The 18,693-nt window shown below is 45.6% G+C and overlaps 2 protein-coding genes across 6 annotated transcripts in view; one reads left to right on the forward strand and one right to left on the reverse strand.

The window, feature by feature from the left end:
* IDUA (alpha-L-iduronidase) overlaps positions 1-18,693 on the forward strand; it is a 62,561-nt gene that overhangs the window by 5,410 nt on the left and 38,458 nt on the right. The window lies entirely within an intron of this gene.
* SLC26A1 (solute carrier family 26 member 1) lies at positions 1,330-12,888 on the reverse strand. Of its 2 annotated transcripts, XM_067553385.1 has the most exons (3): positions 12,723-12,888; positions 7,409-8,055; positions 1,330-4,565 (listed from the first exon to the last, which is right to left on the reverse strand). In XM_067553385.1, exons 2-3 carry the CDS (start codon positions 8,024-8,026, stop codon positions 3,039-3,041), a joined length of 2,145 nt encoding a protein of 714 aa, XP_067409486.1. In that variant the 5' UTR covers positions 8,027-8,055; positions 12,723-12,888; the 3' UTR covers positions 1,330-3,038. The 2 variants fall into 2 exon arrangements, with proteins under 2 accessions (XP_067409486.1, XP_067409487.1); XM_067553386.1 differs by lacking the exon at positions 12,723-12,888 and having other exon boundaries at positions 7,409-8,329.

Genomic DNA, 18,693 nt, shown 5'->3' on the forward strand with positions numbered 1-18,693 from the left:
GCTTTTTGAAACCAGATTAGTCTCATAACATTAAGGGAAGCTAATCCCACCTATAGCCTGTTGCATCATACTGCCAGATGTGTTGGCCCCAGTCCCTTTGTGCTAGGCACTTTACACATGGGACATATGTACATACCTACCTGGGACATACATAGGGACAGAGATGGTCCCTGCCCCGCAGAGCATACAAACTAAGTGGCTACTACAAACACTTGAGGAGAACGCAAGGTAACCATGAGAAGATGGTAAGCTGTGGTCCTGGACCACCAACTCTTCAATGGATGATGGAGTCGCATGTTCAATTGACTTTCATGCAGAAAAACACAAGTACTAAAAAGAGTTGGTCAGTTCTGATCTCTCACCAGACATGTCAGTCAGACCTTGCTTTTCCAGCATTGTTTTGGGACTGTGCTGTGGGCCTCCTGTGTTGTGATAAAAGCACTGAGTGATCACCTCTGCTTTTGGATAAATGAGTAGAGCATGGGAATTTCAGTGTCTAGCCACTAATCATTAGATATGTGCTTGCAAAGGGACCCTCACAGGTTTTTCTCTCAAGGGGTGGAAGAACCTGACCCCAGCCTTTTACTTGCACTGGGTGGTTCCAGCAGAGGCCTCAGCTCCTTACCTCTTACCGGGGCCCTACGCCTGGCAGGCCTTCGTAAGTCTGTCCCTGGGAGTTGAGTGCACTCCCAACAGGGTCAGGGTGATGATCTCCTGGCTGGGCATTCCCGCTGTGACTCCAGTAGTCTCCTGCTTTGGGCAGTCTTACTCCTCCCCACTCAGCTGACGGCAGTTTTCTCCCTTTTATACATGATTGATACAAGGCTGGAGGGGCGGGGCCTCCCGTCAGCGAGGGATCTATCCCAGTGTTGCTGTGACTGCTTACAGAGTTAATCACCAGAAAATCTCTATTTGGAAACGAATTCCCCTTCCTTTATGAAAGGATTATTTTTTGCCAGTGTTCCTAAAAAGGGAAGGGACTGTGGGAAATCTGGAGACCTCCTCTTTGAATGTCCGTGCCCTTGTTGACCTAGGCAGTGGAGAGAAGTTGCAGGGTGCTGTTATGTCATGCTCTGAAACAAAATGTTATAGATCGTGGCCAATGGCCAGCTTTGGAAGTAGGAGACCGCTAGCCTCTTTAGAGGCTACAGAACACAGTTCTAGCATTGAGTGTGTTTAAATGAGTTCAGCTCTATTGGCTTCAGTGGGGTCAGGCTACATTTAGCCTTGGAAGTACTCCTCAAACCTGCATCTTCCCCACGTTTCATTCATGAAAGGTTCGGCTACTGAAACGGGGCTGGAAGGTCACACAAAATGGCCAAAACGAGAAAGGAAAAAAGCAACCAGGACCAAATACTGCACAAATAGATGTGACATACACTAATGCGTTTGATTTACAGTGTATTGCCATTTGATATTGTGAGTTATAAATAATATGAATAGAAATTAATGTAAAAAGAATGCAGCCCAACTCTGCATGACAGCATGTCCAGCTACAGTACGAGGGATTCGCTGTCATTAGAAACACCGAATGACAGGTTAAAATGACGGCCTGTAATGTACACAAGTAGTGGGGGTATTCTTACAACAGACTGAAATGCATTGTTTAAAAAAGTTCTCTCTCAGCCCTTAGGCTACCTTCTGATCCCAGATACAGCAGTGTAAAACTTCAGTGGTGTTACTCCAGATTCACACCTCATTCGGAATTGGCCCATTTCCCCCATTCCCATCCATATCTCGGACTTCTCTTTTTGCCTCTTTTCCCCTCCCCGTCTCTTTTACTCCCATTTCTCCCCCTCCCCTGCACCCAGTCTGACAGTTACAGCACAAACAGGAGGTGCTCGGTGTGTATTCTAGGGTTTAAACTTGAGGGGCTATGTTCGAGAAAGTCAGATTTGCTGCTCAGCTACGCTAGTTGCAGAGGGGGAGCCATGTTAGTCTGTTTTCAGCAAAACAGCCAGAGTTCTGTGGCACCTTAAAGACTAACAAATGTATTTGGGAATAAGCTGTCGTGGGCAGAAACCCACTTCATCGGATGAAACTAGCTCCACTAGTGTTCCCTTTAAATGAGTAGGATTGCACTGTTATTCCCTTTAAATTAGTAGGATTGCACCGGTGTAGCTATAAGATTTCCAATCAAACTGCTTCCCTTTTCCTAATGACTTCAAGTAATTTCACTAGACACAGCAGATCTGAGTTTAATGATGACACTTCTCCCTGCATCTTTAAGGGCAGAAATAGGAGACTTTTTTTTCATGTGGATGATTGTTTGAGGGAGGTGTTGCTAAGGAACAATGGACTGAGTGGAACACGTTTGTTATGGATCATGGGTTCCTCTCGGAGAGTATGTTGCCTAAAGGAAGCAGAGACGCAACAGAAGGTACATAATTAAAGGCCAGAGGAAGGAGGTGCTACATGATCTCACCTGATGCTCATAACGTAAGTGGGTAGCAAATAACGGGGTTCTCTAAAAGCCCATTGAAACAAGAGCGTGCCTGTGGTGGTGATATGAAAGGGCAAAGGCCTTACAGGACCGAGCTTAAAAGATAGCACTGCGGTGTGGCCAAGGACCTAGACTACAAGTAGTTTCTTGGAAACTGCTCTCCTGTAGACAGAAGCCAGCACATTCAAGGGAGACAGCGAGCCTCATATGCTCAGGCACTAGACAGACTTGCAAATACATCAGACCCATGGTACATAAATTTGATGCGCATAAGTTTCTACAGCACAGTGGAGAAGTAAGTCAGTCACAAGCTATTTTGCCGTACATCTGCATTTTGAAGTAGCTGTACAGGTGGTAACTGGGGGCACTCCTGATTCCTCCCATCTGGTCCTTCACCACACTCCTATTTGTGAAGGCTGTAGACGGGATGTGGTTGTCCAGCGCTACCTGGCATACTGCAGACCTTCTCATGGGAGAATGTCCTGGAGGCAGATTGCTCCTGCGTTGCAAGTGAGGTGTCTGCCTGGCTTTTTAGTTACTGCACCCTGCTCCCCTTTGTGCTACATAGCAGAGGAAAACATATGGGCCTTTGAAACTAAACAGTAGCGCCATCTGCCAAAAGCGAGCTGTCTCTTGCAAACTGCACAGCGTTATGTATGCTATAGAACAGCAGTTCGTGCATCTTTTTGTAATTCTTCCCAAAGTAGTCTCCTCTTTTCAGAGAGTCGATCACTGAGGGGTTGCAGCAGGCCAGAAGCACAGTGATTTTTAGCTTGCTGTAGTCTTTCAGTATTTCCTTTAATGTGGTTATTCCAGCTGTGTCCAGAAACGTGACCGAGGAACAATCTATGATGATGGTCTGGAAATCTGCTTGTTTAGGGACCAGGTGTAAGGCTGTGTCTGCCTGATCCAATCCCTTAACCATCGTGCCTCTGTTTCCCTCTTTCAGATGCCCTTTTTCCTTCTTCTCAGCCTTTTTCCTTCTAGCAGGATCCAGAGTAGGATCTAACCCAGTCATTCTGTAGAGAGACTTCAGAAAAAAGTCTTTATTTGCATAGTAAAGTGGGGCCTCAAAACGGAATATCTTGGCTTTTGGAACTGGAGAGAGACCTTCATATTCCCAGTCGTCTTCATAGAAGGCAGTGTTCTGGATCTGGCCAAGCAGGGCAGTACGAGGCCGCTGCGTACGGACAATGACGCACAGCATAGAAAAGACAACCCCAACCAAAAGCCCCATTTCTGTGCTGATCAGAGCAGATGAGAACGCGGTAACACACCACACCAGAGTGTCCACCTTGTTCAGGTGATATCGCTGCGGCACGTCTCTGAACTTCCGAAGGGCTCCTCGCAGACTAACTATTATGATGCAAGCCAGAACACATTTTTGCAAAGAATAAAATAGTGGCGCGAGGAACAGCAGCACCAGCAGCACGACCGCCGCGCTGATAACACTAGAGACCTGCGTCTGGCAGCCCGTCGAAGCTTTCACCAGCGTTTTTGCAAGAGCTGCACTGGTTGCAAAGCAGTGGAAAAAGGATGGGATAATGTTACAGAATCCTATCGCAAACATTTCCTGATTGGCTCTGACAGTGTAGGTGTATTTCTTTGCAAACATTTCTGAGAGGGAGATTGTAAATGCAAAGCCAACTATGGCTAAAGGCACAGCATCTGCAGCCACTCGATGCATCAGGTTAAAATTTGGCAGCTGAGGGGGAATAAATCCAGTTGGAATTGTACCTGACACACTGGATGCGTAAACTTCATTCAGTTTCCCGTAATGGGAAACTATCGTAGCCACAGCAATAACCACCAGCTCTGTTGGCAGGGGGATTTTCAGTTTATGCTTGTATCGATCTCCCAGTTCTTTCGCGGCGACTAGCACAGCAATGCAAACCACGCTCGTGATTACATCACACAGGTTAGCCTGAGAAATGTTTCGAAAAATATTAATCCAGGTAGTTAGGAAGATCCCAGGCCCTTGGCTGCGTGGGATTTTTATTCCAATAAGGTACTTAACTTGGGCTGTCAAAATGGTTAAAGAAGCACCAGTTGCAAATCCATCCAGCACAGACTCTGACAGATACATAGAGACGAAGCCCAGGCGAAAGACTCCCATCAGAACCTGAAAGAGAAGTAAAAAGATGAGCACTAAAGGGCACTGCAAACGAAGAGAGCATGAGTTGTAGGCAAATACTTGAAAGCTGTAATTCTTAACAGAGCAGGTCACTTGTGATTCCAGGCCTGCTTTTACAAGTGACTGGTTTGTTTTGCTCTCTCATGGGCACTAGAGATACATGAGGAGTTTTTGAAGCGGACTGGGACCCCAGCATCAATCCAAATTAACTCCCCCGAAGTGATCTGCCTCTGGACTGCGTCTGTGCTGGTGTAAGTCAGTGGAGAATTTAGCCCAGAGCGCTTGTATGGTACTCATAGCTGAATCTTTATTTCACCTCAGCTACAGGGAATAGAAAAGCTCTGGGCCCTACTGTGCCATTCCTTTCTCAGCAGCACTCCCAGTGAAGACAGTGGAGATTTCTGCTTCAGTAGTAACGGGAAAATATAGCTCCTTCTTTGTTTTGTTTGTAAATAACGAGCTTGTTTCTTGAGTTCGGGCCCGTTTCAATCTAAAAAGCGATTGGTTTACAACCCTGGCACCATGTCCGACCTGTTCGGTCGTCAGTAACAACTTGGGGCGCCTCCAGGCTTGGGTGGCCAATTTGAGATGTAAAGGACTCTGACCTCCAGAAAGTGCTGAGCATCTTCCCTCTGCACATCAAGGCCCTTTAAGGTGACCTGCACTGGGCACCCAAAATAACTCTCCATCCACGCCCCATCACCATAGCAGCCGAGCGCCTCTCAGTCTCCAGTGCACTTATCATCAGCACTTCCCTGAGGTAGTGGTGTTATCCTCATTGTGCCGATGGATGACTGAGGCACAGAGAGACTAAGTGGCAGAGGAGGGATTTGAACCCAGGTCTCCCAAGTTCTAGGCGAGTGGCCTCACCCAGTGTTTCCCAAACCATGGATCCTGACCCACCAGTGGGTCTAGATGGGTTGTCTCTTGCTGCCTCCCCCCATATCACTCCTCACCGCGTGCATACCCTGCAAGCACTCCCCCGGCCAGGCCTGCCCATGGGGGGAAGTTTGCCCTGGGCTCCCCATTTGAGAGGGTCCCCTAACCAAGTGGCATTGTGACCTGGTGGCATGAGGCTGCAGCCCCACTCAGGTTTGGCCTGGCTGCCCCCTATCATGATGAAGGGGCAGCTGGGCCAGACCTGACTGATACTGTGACGCCATGCACCAGGATGCAATGGCTGGAGCAGGGAGCCAGGCCCAGCCCCGTGGGACAGAAGCCGCCTGCTGCAGGGTGAGTGTAGGGCGGGGCTTGTTCTCCAACTCCCGGGGCCTTCCCAGCCAACTGGGGTGGCAGGCGGGGTGGGGGGCTGGGAGAGTGAAAGCCAGGGGGTTGTGGGGTGCCGAGCGGGCTGGGAAGTGGAGCGGGGAGCAGGGAAAGACTGGGATTGTGTGGGCCCCTTGCTGGGTGGGGTATCGGCGGTGTTCGCTGTCTGTCTCAGGTAACTCCTCCCCAGCCATGAAAGGATCTTTGGGAGGCTAATTCCCTCCCAGGGCAGAGACAGCCTGGAAGGCTGTTCTGTGTTTTCTTAAGACTTTCCCCTGATGTTCTCCTCACATCCTTAGGTCAGGGGGATCTGAGAGAGCAAGCGGGTTAACAGGCTCCTAACACTGCAGTCACCGTCCTGCACAGCTGCTGCCGGAAAAGTTGGTTAGTCTGTCCACCGGCTCCTGTGTCCGTTCTGCGCCACTCCCGTTGGCAGGCGGCTCGCCAGCTCTGTGTTCACAGCCAGTTCGGTCTAGCGAGGTGCTCACGCCAAGGCCCTGACCAGTGCGGAGTAGGTTGAACCATGCTGGGCCCACTGCCGAAGACCCGTTTTGTAACACGCCTTGTGTCACAGCTCATCCCAGTTTGAAGTGCCAAGTAAAACTGTCTGTCTCCCTCCCGCTGCGGACGCGGACTCTGTCTCCAGGGGTGTGGGGGCAGGAATAGTGCCTCTAGTGGGAGTAGTAGAGGGAAGACGAGCCAGGCCAAGAAGCAGCAGGGGCAAGTTTTTCAGACCCCAATATCGAGCGGTCGGTCATGCAGTCTGAGGACACAGTTGAGCCCTAAAGCTTGAAGAATTATACATTGTTGCAACCTAATGGAATCAGAATTCCTAAGACTTTTCAAGTTCCTATTTCCCTATTCTCTGCTGCCTATCCACAAGCGCTGCCTGAAACAAAAATTAACCCGTTTTAGACCAGCAACGTTAAAATTATTGATGAAGGGTGTTACACGACTTTGAACTATTTCCTTCTCCTTTAAAAGTCCTTCCTTCCCCACATGCCTGTGCCTGGAACTCAAGTCAGAAGCAATATTCAGGGTATCACTGGCACAACAAGTTCCATGTTAGAGCAGCATCAGACTAGCTCTAATTGGCACTTGCCTACCTCTGGCCCAAATGGACTGTCCAGGAAGAGCCAGAGCGCAGAAGTGCCCCAGCCACCTGAGGGACAGTGAAGTGAAGTTGTTAGAGCTGTTACCTGGAAGTTCCCCCATGACCAGATCTGAGTCTCAGGCCTCTGTGCCCACAAGGCAGCTTAAAGGGGCCACAATGCAATGGAGAATTGCACCCCATGGAAGTAGCACTTTCACTGAAGCCAATAGGAGTTTTACCTATGTTGGGGCCTGATGATTGTGTTCCCAGTAAGTAGCTAATAAAACCTATTTGTCCAACACCTTTTTTTAACTAAACTTTATAATGTGCTGCCAGGATTCTGGGTGGAAGATAAATTTCAATCACCATCTGACTGAAATGATGGGATAAAATTCCTCACAGTGGAGGTCAAAAGCATGCAAATGCACTCTGAGAACTTCATATCCTTACCACAGGCGAGGCAGCAACTTACCTGATAAACGCCAGCCAGAAAAGTCAAGGCTGTAGCAACGCCAATAGCATAGCACTCTTTCCCACACTCCACGCTCAACCCCCCAACAGCGAGACTGACAGCAGTTCTATTAGAACTGTTGCTGTTCCACAACTTGCTGTTGCTGAAGGTTTCAGCATCATCATTCAGGTCAAACCCTGCCAGAAGTAGCTCTCTGTCCACAATTTGTCCTACCATTAAACTTATGAGGCTGAAAATGCCAACAGACACATGTCGAGAGGTGCCCATCAGGAAATAAATGATGTTGGCAAAGAATGATGTGTAAAGGCTATAAATAGGCTGCAGGCCGGCCAGCAGAGAGTACGCTATTGCTTGGGGTACCAAAATGATCCCGATCACCAACCCGGACATAACATCCCCACATATGTATTCTCTGTACTGGTACTTGGGAAGCCAGCGTAACACAGGGAAGAAGTCCATGGCTATGTTCTTCAGTCTCTCAGTGGTGCAGGAACAGTTCTTCCTCAGTTTGGTTTTGATGATTTGTCTCCTGCTTATCTGGATGTGAACCTTCCTTTCCATTAGAGATTGTGGAGAGGGGCCGATATCCATCTTGATAGCTTCTGTTTGCCTTTCCATTTTCTGTGTGTTCACTTAACACTCAGTTCCTAAGATGTACAGAAAGCACTCGTTAGGGTCAGTTTCAGCATGTTGTTGATGACAGGATTTGTGCATTACAGGTCAAGAGTCCCAGAAGTTAAGTATTTCAGTACAGATATTTCTAACTCTAAAAATTCAGTGTGGAAGTTCATTGCTTACCATGCATTATGCTTTTAATAAAGTTGAATTCAATCCGCTAATAGAAACATTACAATCAGACGTATTAGGTGATCAACCGCACAAGACTCGTAAAGATTAATAATCATTATTGATAATAAATCATTCAGACTGCTCGTCTGAATAATGCAGCATAGTACGTGCCTCACCCCAGAACAGCCACTTACTTGAATGCTGTAATTCAAAATAAATATACAATTTGATATACTGAATGATCCCAGTTGAGTGGGAGGGGCATTCAGTTCCTAAGAAAGCATTTGACCCTTCTTGTGGAAACAACGCACCTTGCGGTGCTCCGTAAGTGCCAGATATGCTCTCTCTACAGCGAGAGGGTTCAGTCAGGAGCAGTGACTAAGGAAGACTCCAAACACCATGAGCCTTACATTGCTCATTTCGCATTTTAATTGCAGTGACTAGGCTGCTTTATGCGGTGGGATAAGGAAATGGTTTGGCACTTCGGTAGCAAGACAAGACCATTCAGGCCAACAAGCCGGGCCACCTTCTAACTGGCCTTGATCCCACCTTCCTTCCGGTCTTTATAGCAAGCCGCTGAAGTGACACAAACACTTTGGAAAAGGGCAGACATTCTCAAGGCCAGTTTCAGCTGGGTTTCCACTAACTGAAAAACTGACAGACAATCCCTGCGGTGGAAAGTCTGCTGGAAAGGGGGGCGGGGGCTGTGGCTGTGCAAAACAAGAGCAATCACCTCTCTGCCTGGGATCCCTTGAGCAACCAGCACAACCCTTCAATGGCTTCCAGGATGTGAACTAAAACTGCCTCCTCCTGGTGGGCAACCCAGAGAAGGCAACAGCAATGAGTGCTGCTTTTCCACCTGGGGTGCTAGGCAGACAATTTACACCTCTCTGCACCAGCCGCTGAATTTGGTCTACATCTACAGCATCCTTCTTGCTGATTGGGTGACAGTGATTGTAGTTGAAAGGAATAAGGTAGAATCCTTTTAAAGAATTTGAGCCCTCTCGTGGTGCTCGCCATGTTCTGCGTTTTAGCCAGAAAGCAACCAGAGCAGCAGAGTGTAGCTAGACCTGGCCTGGGTTTGACATTTAGCAAATGCTGTGATTTGGGACCCAACTAAGACCATGTGGTTTTCTCGTATTTTTGTCCTGTAAAGAGAAAGAGACACAACAGCGATCCTTGCTGCAGTTCAGCCAAGTACTGAAGCAGGTCCTTAATTTGAAGCACATGTTTAAGTGCTTTGCTGAGTCATGGTGATTAGTTGTTCTATCACATTAACTCTCTTTCAACTTTGCTATTGTTATCTCCATACAAGAGCGCTCCTCTGTTCTCTGTGAGGTTTTGGAAGCATCTGTCAGAAATAACATCTCTTAAATTAATGACCTTATGCGCCTTGCAAACACTATTTTGTGATCAACTGGACCTTCAGGATCAAAATGCATTTGGAACTGGCATTGAGGAAAGCTTCTGTGAGCAAACCACTTGTCAGAATGTTGACTGAGTAAAGCTGTGAATGAGTGCAAGCAGGGTTTAGAATGAACCTAGACTGACTTGGTTTTTTGTTGGGCATCGTACAATATTTGGTGGGTTCGCTCATTTTTTATTCCCATTCAAGCGAAACCTGGTAGCTTCAATGAATTTTGCTTTGAGTTTCAGGATAATTTGAATTTTGAAGTCAAAGTGAAACTCAGATCGTAAGCCTACAGGGACCAATGCTGATATAAACCCCTACACACTAAAACCACACATTATTAATCCAGAATCATTTTCAGAATAAAGCGAGAATGCCATGGTCTGTGTGTCACTCTAATTATCCTATTTACAAGTAAAACAGTCGTGCTCTTTTTTAATGCTGACTCTAAAACACTTAGCCTAGGATGTGGAAGTCAAGTTGGATATTTCTGGCATGCATGTCATCACCAGTAGCCCTGACTCATAGAATCATAGAAGATGAGGGCTGGAAGGGACCTCAGGAGGTCATCTAGTCCAACCCAGTGCTTAAAGCGGGACTAACCTCAGCTAAATCATCCCAGCCAGGGCTTTGTCAAGCCGCAGCTTAAAAACCTCTAAAGATGGAGATTCCACCACCTCCCTAGGTAACCCATTCCAGTGCTTCACCACCCTCCTAGAGAAAAACCTTTTCCTAATATCCAACCTAGACCTCCCCCACTGCAACTTGAGACCATTGCTCCTTGTTCTGTCATCTGCCACCACTGAAAACAGCCTAGCCCCATCCTCCCTGGAACCCCCTTTCAGGTAGTTAAAGGCTGCTATCAAATCCCCCCTCACTCTTCTCTTCTGCAGACTAAACAAGCCTAGTTCTCTCAGCTTCTCCTCATAAGTCCTGTGCTCCAGCCCCCTCATCATTTTTGTTGCCCTCTGCAACTTGGACTCTCTCCAACTTGACCACATCCTTTCTGTAGTGGGGGGCCCAAAACTGAACACAATACTCCAAATGCGGCCTCACCAATACTGAATAGAGGGGAATAATCACTTCCCTCCATCTGCTGGCAATGCTCCTACTAATGCAGCCCAAGGTGGTGTTAGCCTTCTTGGCAACCAGGGCACACTGCTGACTCCTATCCAGCTTCCTATCCACGGTAACCCCCAGGTTCTTTTCTGCAGAACTGCTGCCTAGCTCGTCGGTCCCCAGTCTGTAGCAGTGCATGGGATTCTTCCGTCCTAAGTGGAGGACTCTGCACTTGTCCTTGTTGAACCTCATCAGATTTCTTTTGGCCCAATCCTCCAGTGTGTCTAGGTCACTCTGTATCCTATCCTTGTCCTCCAGCGTATCTACCACTCCCCCCAGCTTAGTGTCATCTGCAAACTTGCTGAGGGTGCAATCCACCCCATCCTCCAGATCATTAATTGATTATTAATCCTCCAGATCATTAATGACTCAACTGATATTTTACTAAAAGTGTAGTTAGTCTAGTTGAAGCGTACACTTTGGTGTACAGATTCTGCATTGGCAGTTCTGTAACAACTACAGGGATGATGGGTGAGCCAGAACAGAATCCAGTTAACTCTCCCATTAGCTGTTCTGGTTACTGTCTCACGCCTGTCACCATGGTATTCATAGATTTATAAGGCCAGAAGGCACTTTTGTGATCACCTAGTCTGACCTTGTGTATAACGCAGGCCATAGACAGGACTTGCCTGAATTAATTCCTGTTTGACTAGAGCATATATTTTAGAGAAACATCCAATCTTGTTTTAAACATTTCCAGTGAGGGAGAATCCACCAAAGCCCTTAGTAAGTTGTTCCAATGGTTAGTTACTCTCACTGTTGAGAATTTCCACCTTATTTCCAGTCTGAATTTCTGTTACTATCTGAGCTCCCTGTGGAAGTGCATGAAGTGCCGTGACTAGCTCCCAGGAAGCATGTTAAAAGTTCCCCCTGTAAGTGAAGGCCAGGTTGGGGTGTCTTCTTTGCTTTGGACACGCAGTCCTCTCAGGATAGTGTTTAAACCAACCCTGCCAAAGAGGTCTCTATTGTGCTCATAAAAACATTCCTGCGAACAAACATTTTGACTTCTGAAAAGACCAGGTTGTCCCAAATGTCAGGGATTTAAAAAAAAAAAAAAATCCCAGTGGTTTACAAGGTCTTTATTCCAAATCTCTCAAATTGATCAACGTGCTGTGTATAGTTTCCTAATAAATACACTCATTAGGGATTTGTTTGCATGGTCGTGCTGCCCCCTTAAACAGTCGTGGGAAAACAAAGGAAATTTTCCCTTATTACCCCTCTTCTCATTAAACTCAGGCACTCCAAAAACAGCTTTGAGGAATATTTTTAAGGAGGTCCTTATGAATAGTGTTAGCACATCACTGCATCAAACACTCAGCTTTCATGAGACACATTTGAGAGACTGGTGAGTCTATTGCAGTGATACTCAGACCTCAGGGCTCAGAAGCCAAATCAGCAATCAAAAAGGGCCGCAGAAACGTGAATGAATTGTTTTATTTACTTCAGTGCGATATATTCATATTTAAACAGTATGATGGGATATCTTTAGTGTATATATATTATTATGGCAAATAAGTTAATAACTTAGTGCAAGCTGACAACTTAATTGGTTAACATAGCAAAAGCATCTTGACTGATCAATAACTTAGACTGGTTAATAATTCAATCACGCGGTGTTTTAATATCAGGTGCTGCGAAGAGCCTCAGGAGACTCAGTAAAGAGCACTTGCACGCTGCAGCATGAATCTCACTGGTCTGTTACTACAGGCTACTTTTAAAGGATACCTACCAGCCAATGTGGTTTTGTGGTACAGATGGCTTATCTACAGATCCCAACCCATTAACAATATTTTACTATGACTATTATCCAGTTTCCAGCCATGCTTTATTGGTGATTACAAGGAACATTTATAAAGTTACACAGATGAATGGCTTTTTTTCCCCCAAAGTAACAAGCACCCCAGCTTCCATAGAAGTTGATGGGAGCAGAAGTGCTCCCTTGAAAACTACCTCTTGAAGTATCTACACTTTCATTCAGAAAAGATGAACTCTTACCTGACTTGTATCATGAGGAGCGTTTTCAGCACGCTGCGTAAAACTTGTACCTATCCGAATGAAAAGTCTTCAGTAGAGCTTTAGTGATTAAATGGAGTAATTATGCATTCTTGAATCATAAATCTCTCCTCCTTCTCAGGCTATAAACAGTCATGTTTACCTTTGTGAGAGCTTAGGGATAAGTGCTGTGCACTCGAAGCAGTGGAGTTTAAATAATGGCTAAGATTATTGATTAACTGCTGGTGATTTGAAAATTATGCTGAGCATAAGTCAGAATATCACTGAACTTTGCTTCCACTTCCTAGTTCAGATTTGGTGTGCTTTGTGCATCCTTAGCTAAAAGATGGCTTTGGGTTTTGTATATTAGATAAATGGGAATGAAATGCTCGTCTTGTCCAAGAGCAAGCATGTCTTGCTAGCATTTAGAGGGGGGTCAGGATGACTTTCTGACAATGGGAATGCCACCTCTAGCACAGCGCTGTTTGGAGGCTGGTTTGTAAAGATCTTGGAGATCCTTGGATGAGCTACAGAAGTTCAGAATATTAACTACTGCCATTTTAGTTTGACACAGACTTGGAGGCTGGGAGGAAAGCTCTTCAACTGGGTCACATAAGTGGCCAGGAGGGGTTTAGAATTTAGAAAATTGTTCCAGCTAAATGGATTCAAATGTGCACACAGGGAGCCCATGCAGCAAACGGCCACCACTGGCCAACAGCGGTCTGGTCTGGCTTACTCAGTAAGATCCTCTGCCACCAGGTGAAGAGTGGAGAGATGAAAAGGTACGCTGGGTGAGAGCTGCAGACCTGCGCCTGCACTGGGTCTCCAGTGTGCCTCTCTATAGGGCAGAATCATATAAAGATCTTCATTTCAGTTGATGGTGTGTCTTTTGCACACAGCCCTTAGGGCACTTCTGCCACGTAGAGCCCATCCTCTGTACTGGGACGGCTCGCTCAAATCCGGCTCGTGTGGACTAACCTGCAACAGACCATTTTAATCTGCAAATGGAACTTCTCTGAATTGTTCCTAGTAAAACTGCCTGGTTCTCTCAAACATTCATTGTGAATATTGATTTCACTTTTAAACTGCATGTGACTGTATACTTACATCACTCTCATAGTACTGATTTATTGCTGTGCCAATGCCCATATATTCTGTATTATCACTTAGTTTTACTCTGATAAGTGCACTTGGGCGGCTTGGGAGTGGAAGTACTTCAATTTAGGTATTTACTTTCTTTGCTGTACTGAAGTTCCTATTTATAGTAGATAATAAATTCCTAACCTTTATGATAGCCTGGGTTCTTCCCAGCTTTTACTAACAATGCACCTCTGACTCAGCAATAGTTTTTCAAGTCCATCAGGTCAGGCCTATTTGACCAATAACTGCTAACCAAAGGTACTTATCTGAGGACTGTTTTATTGTGGTATAAATCATTTGCTTACAGACATCAGACCACTAACCGTATTTTCCAAATGCCTTCATCCAGTTTCCAGACTGGAAGAATACAATGAACATTTAAAATGAAATGAGTACACTGATTTAAAAAAAAGTTTAACTCAGAACACTAATTCTCACCTGCAGGTTGTTTCAACCGGAACTGAGTGCTCACCGTATTGACTGTAGTTGATGTGTATTGAAATAAATGTCAGTGAAGTTTTACTTTGTTTTTATAGTAATATTTTATAGTTAATTGTAACAGAATGTTCAGATTTCTGCTTTTTTGGGCTACAAATAATTGTTTAGCTTCAGAAAACACAAGCATGTTACATTAAAAATGACATTAAAAGATAAGAGTGCAAAGCCAAGCACTCACGAATAGGAAGTGCCAGAATTAAGGTTACCCATAAATCCTTAATTTGCCCCTTTAAGCATATATATGGGTAATCTGGACCAGGTCAGTCTGTGGCAGAGCCAAAGCACTCCTGGGTTCCAGTCCAGTGTCTCGAACACAAAGGAACATCCCTTTTCTTCCTACAGTAATCCACCTCATTCACTGTCCATCTTGTGTACTGAATGGAGCAGGGGTACAACAAATAGTATGTCGTCACGTAGTTGAGGATTGCATTAAGCATATGCACAAGGAGAGCAGATTAAGGTCGCAGAACAGCCTTAATTCTGGTATCTCCGAATGTCTGAATATTTGATCTTTTTTAATCGTAACATTCTCAACTCCTGTGTATGTAACTTCCTACTTTTTTTCAAAAAGCAAACTGAGAACAAATTCATGGAATCAGTGACCTGCTCATGGGTCATCATCAAGGCTTTACAACCACAACCTTTAGTTCTACAACAAAACTCTACCACTTCAGCAACAGGAGTATTGGTGGTAATGGTAGGCCATTGGCTTCCATGCATACCAACCACTAGAGGAGGATGCAATGTATGCTTGCAGTGGCTTACCCAACCATTTGCTAGACAGCAGTGCTGGGAATCTGGACTCCTAAATTCTAGTCCCGATTGAGGACGAGAATGTAAACTAGTGGTTAGTACAGCCAAGCACACAGATTTGACGTGCTGCCTGAAAGGCAGTGGAGCTAGGTGGATGAGACGTGAATCTTCCATATTAAAGATGTAGATCTTTTCCCAGATCTAGCAGACCTGTCCTGATGTAATTTGTAATATATCCCATCCGAGATGCGGAAGGTGGGGGTAGAAATTGCACTTGCTTGCCTCCCATAGGTAGGGATGTTAATAAATAATAAATTATATTGTATTTTATTACAATTTGTACTAGTACCTAGGAGCCCCGATCATGGATCGGGACCCACTATGCTAGGCACTGTACAAACAGAACAAAGATGGTCCCTGCCCCTAAGAGCTTGCAGTAGGAGGCCTTGCTGAATAACAGAGGTTGTGAAGTGCACAGACTGGAGTCAGGGGAGGGTGTCTGCCTGGGTACTGTGTGGTGTGCTAGGTGTCTGCCTGGCATTGCCAGCCTTAAGCATTCAAAACTCAGGAGTCTGGTCCCAGAACACTATGATTCTGTAAACATGATTCTAAAACAAACTTGGTTTCATTTGCCTTTTAGTTTGACCCTTTACGGGGAAGCTACCCCGCACCCAGCATGTGTGTGATGAAGCCTTATCCTTGAAAACAGCTTGGCTGTTTTTGCTGAAATATGCCAAAATTCAGCCCGAGGCAAAGAGCGAGCAGGGAAAAGTTCAACCCAAACGGTTAAAGTATGGAAAAGTTAGCACCTGAAAACAGTCTGATGATGGAAAATACGAGGCAGCCTTGAGGATAGACATTACTGCCTGCTGTACCTCGGTGTGGTCTTGGTATAAATAAGAGCTAGACATCAACTGCTGGCAAGTTATATTGAGCGATAGTCAGAATATTACTGAGTTCAGAATCACTGCCCCAATTTGAATTTGAGCTGTACACTGCTTTGGGTGAGGACCGCTTTGGATTTTGAAAGTGAGATGAATGTGATCAAAATTCGCACGCTGTCTATGACCAAGCACACACGATCAGTTAGACTAAACATCCATGTGTCATCTGAGACTAACTCAAGTCGTCAGTGACTAGGTAGCAAGGTCTGGCAGTGCTGTGGAAGAATCAGCTCGGGTCATTTCAGAAGGATGCCAAGTGGCTCCAGGGGCAGGAATGTCCAGTCCTCCGTGACTATCCCAGGTCACTATCACAGGAAAATATGGAAGAGAAGAGTTGAAGGAGGGCAAAGAAAAACAAACATGGGAAAATCTAGTTCCAAGATTAGTTGAGTTGGGAGGGAGAGATGAATTGTCTTTCACCTGAAGCTTTCACTGCTCTGAAATTTCTCATTGTTCTGAGCCCCAAAAGGCATTTCTTACTGGAGGAGGGGAAAAGTCTGTTCATCCATATTTGAATTATCAGAGCATGAAGAAAGGGTTCCTGCACACAGAAAAGTGCTCCAACTTTTCCTTTGCAATCTAGTATTTCAAAACCTGCTTAATTTTTAACAATTCTAACCTGGTGAGCATACAGCCTTCAGAGAACTGGCTGAAATGTTAAATGCCTAAACGGGACAATAACTAAGGTGCTTGTTAGTGACTTGAGGCAAGATTTCTCCTTGTGCAAAAGGACAGTGCAGGTCTAGGCACTAGTGCAGGCACACCTTTGGTGGAGCAAGAAGGATTTCAGCAGTGATTAGCCTCTTGCTGGCTCTCTGCACAAAGGGGTGTTACCAGCTTACAGTCCGTGGGCAGTACACAGCTTGCCACTATCCTGTTCACAACATACCAAGATACAGTGCTCTGATATATGTATCCTCATGGGTAAAGGTTCCAGACAGTAATTGAGCCAAACAGATTCACAGAATCTGAAGTCTAGAATAGGTTAGTCTTCTGTTTATACAGCTCAGGCCTTTGCTCTTGGCCTCATGTAACAGGTGATCTGCAGGTAATGGCACTCTCCTCAGGGCGTAGCTTCAAAAGACGGGTTTTGCATAACCAGAGGAGGGAGAAGTTAAGGACCAGGCCATAGATGGTCTTGCTTAATAGTCAGGGCAGGAGGCTGGCCTACTGGTTGGAGCAGAGGTGACTAGGCCTACTGGCCAGAGCCCAAATCAGGAGCCAAGTGACCAAGTCCAGGGAGTGCACCAGGAATCAGGAGAGCTAGAGTATCAGCCAGAGCAGGGGCAGGCACCAGGAGCAGAAAGTAGGAACTGGGAGTCAGAGGGAGGAAACCAGGGGCCAGGAAGGAGCTGAGAGCAGGGAGCAGGAGCAGAGACACAGATGTGGCATGGGACACTACGGAGCAGCCAGGGATCCAGGTCTCGTGCAGCGTTTAAGAATGTAGGTGCTGTCTTCAGCCACTCAGAGGGTCAGGTTCATTAGCTGAATCCACTGAGGGCCGTGAGCTGCATCTGGGTTCAGCTGTGGGTCCCTGACAGGGAATTTGCATTCATCTCCCCCGTAGGTATTCCCCAGAAAAACCACTTAACACTTTTTGTTCCACACGTCTATTTTTGTCTAACACATTGTTCAGTGTAGTCCTCTGAACCCCCAGGTCTCACATCTGTCACACTTCACCACTTTCCCTCCCCCCGGAGAGGTTACATATAATCCCAGCCCACAAGAATACATAAACCAGTTGTTTAATACACAATACCAGTACCAAGATATTGGATCAGCATGAATCAAAGCGTGAAACCAAATACCAGTTGCATAATTTACAGGGTAGCTTCATGTTGCATTGATTAAGTGTTTATACACAACTGAACTCATTAAATCTTTGGTCTGACAACCACAGATTTTAATTGAAAATGATGTTATATATGGAGACATGAGACATTCCAATTTATTGCTATTAGTTTTAATAAATATTATCAAACTTTATCTGTTGTTCATAAAGACTAGTTCAGTTCACAGTGAATATGGGTTACAGATTCACCCATATCTATTTTAAGGCAAATCTAACATCTTTACTCTATAGCTTCTAATGTATTAACACCTGTTTTGGAGGATCTCGGACAGTTGCAGCATGTTCTAAAATAAAACAAACTAAAAGGAGAACACCAGTTCCTTAAACGTCTTACATTCTAGCTTCAATGTCGTATTTAGAACAACCTTCTTAAAGCCTTGTAAAATGTACATAATGTGATACTTGCCCACAAAACATGCGTGATCCAAACTCATTGAAGTTTGCAAACCACTCTTACGCTGACCTGACAAGACTTGAAGGATGTTACTCTTTCTACAAAACTAGAAATAACGGCTATGTTTATTTGTCCATATGCACCTTCCCACAAGGCTTTAGGGTACACGATCATAAGTTAACAATGTGCCAATCTGCCTCCTTTGGAGGACAAGCTTCCTTAAGAAAATAAAGTCTCCCATCCCACCAGCCTCTGAAAAATAGATGGGCCTTCACTACACCCTAAAGGGCAGCTGTTTGTCCAGCCGAAGGAGCACATTTCAGTGTTGAGGGCCAGCTGCTGACACCATCCCACCACCGTGTTTAAGTCCAGGGAATTTGGGCTCAGCTGCTG

This window comes from Emydura macquarii, unplaced genomic scaffold, assembly GCF_026122565.2.
Source record: "Emydura macquarii macquarii isolate MOO-44397 ecotype Brisbane River unplaced genomic scaffold, CSIRO-AGI_Emac_v2 contig_1451, whole genome shotgun sequence".
Lineage (NCBI taxonomy): Eukaryota > Metazoa > Chordata > Testudines > Chelidae > Emydura > Emydura macquarii.

Bases quoted from the DNA above. Each gene is read 5' to 3' on its own strand.
- SLC26A1 (XM_067553385.1), bottom strand. From the start codon at position 8,026: ATGGAAAGGCAAACAGAAGCTATCAAGATGGATATCGGCCCCTCTCCA. The intron at 4,566-7,408 runs GTAAGTTGCTGC...CTTCTCTTTCAG, and splicing joins TTCTGGCTGGCGTTTATCAG to GTTCTGATGGGAGTCTTTCG.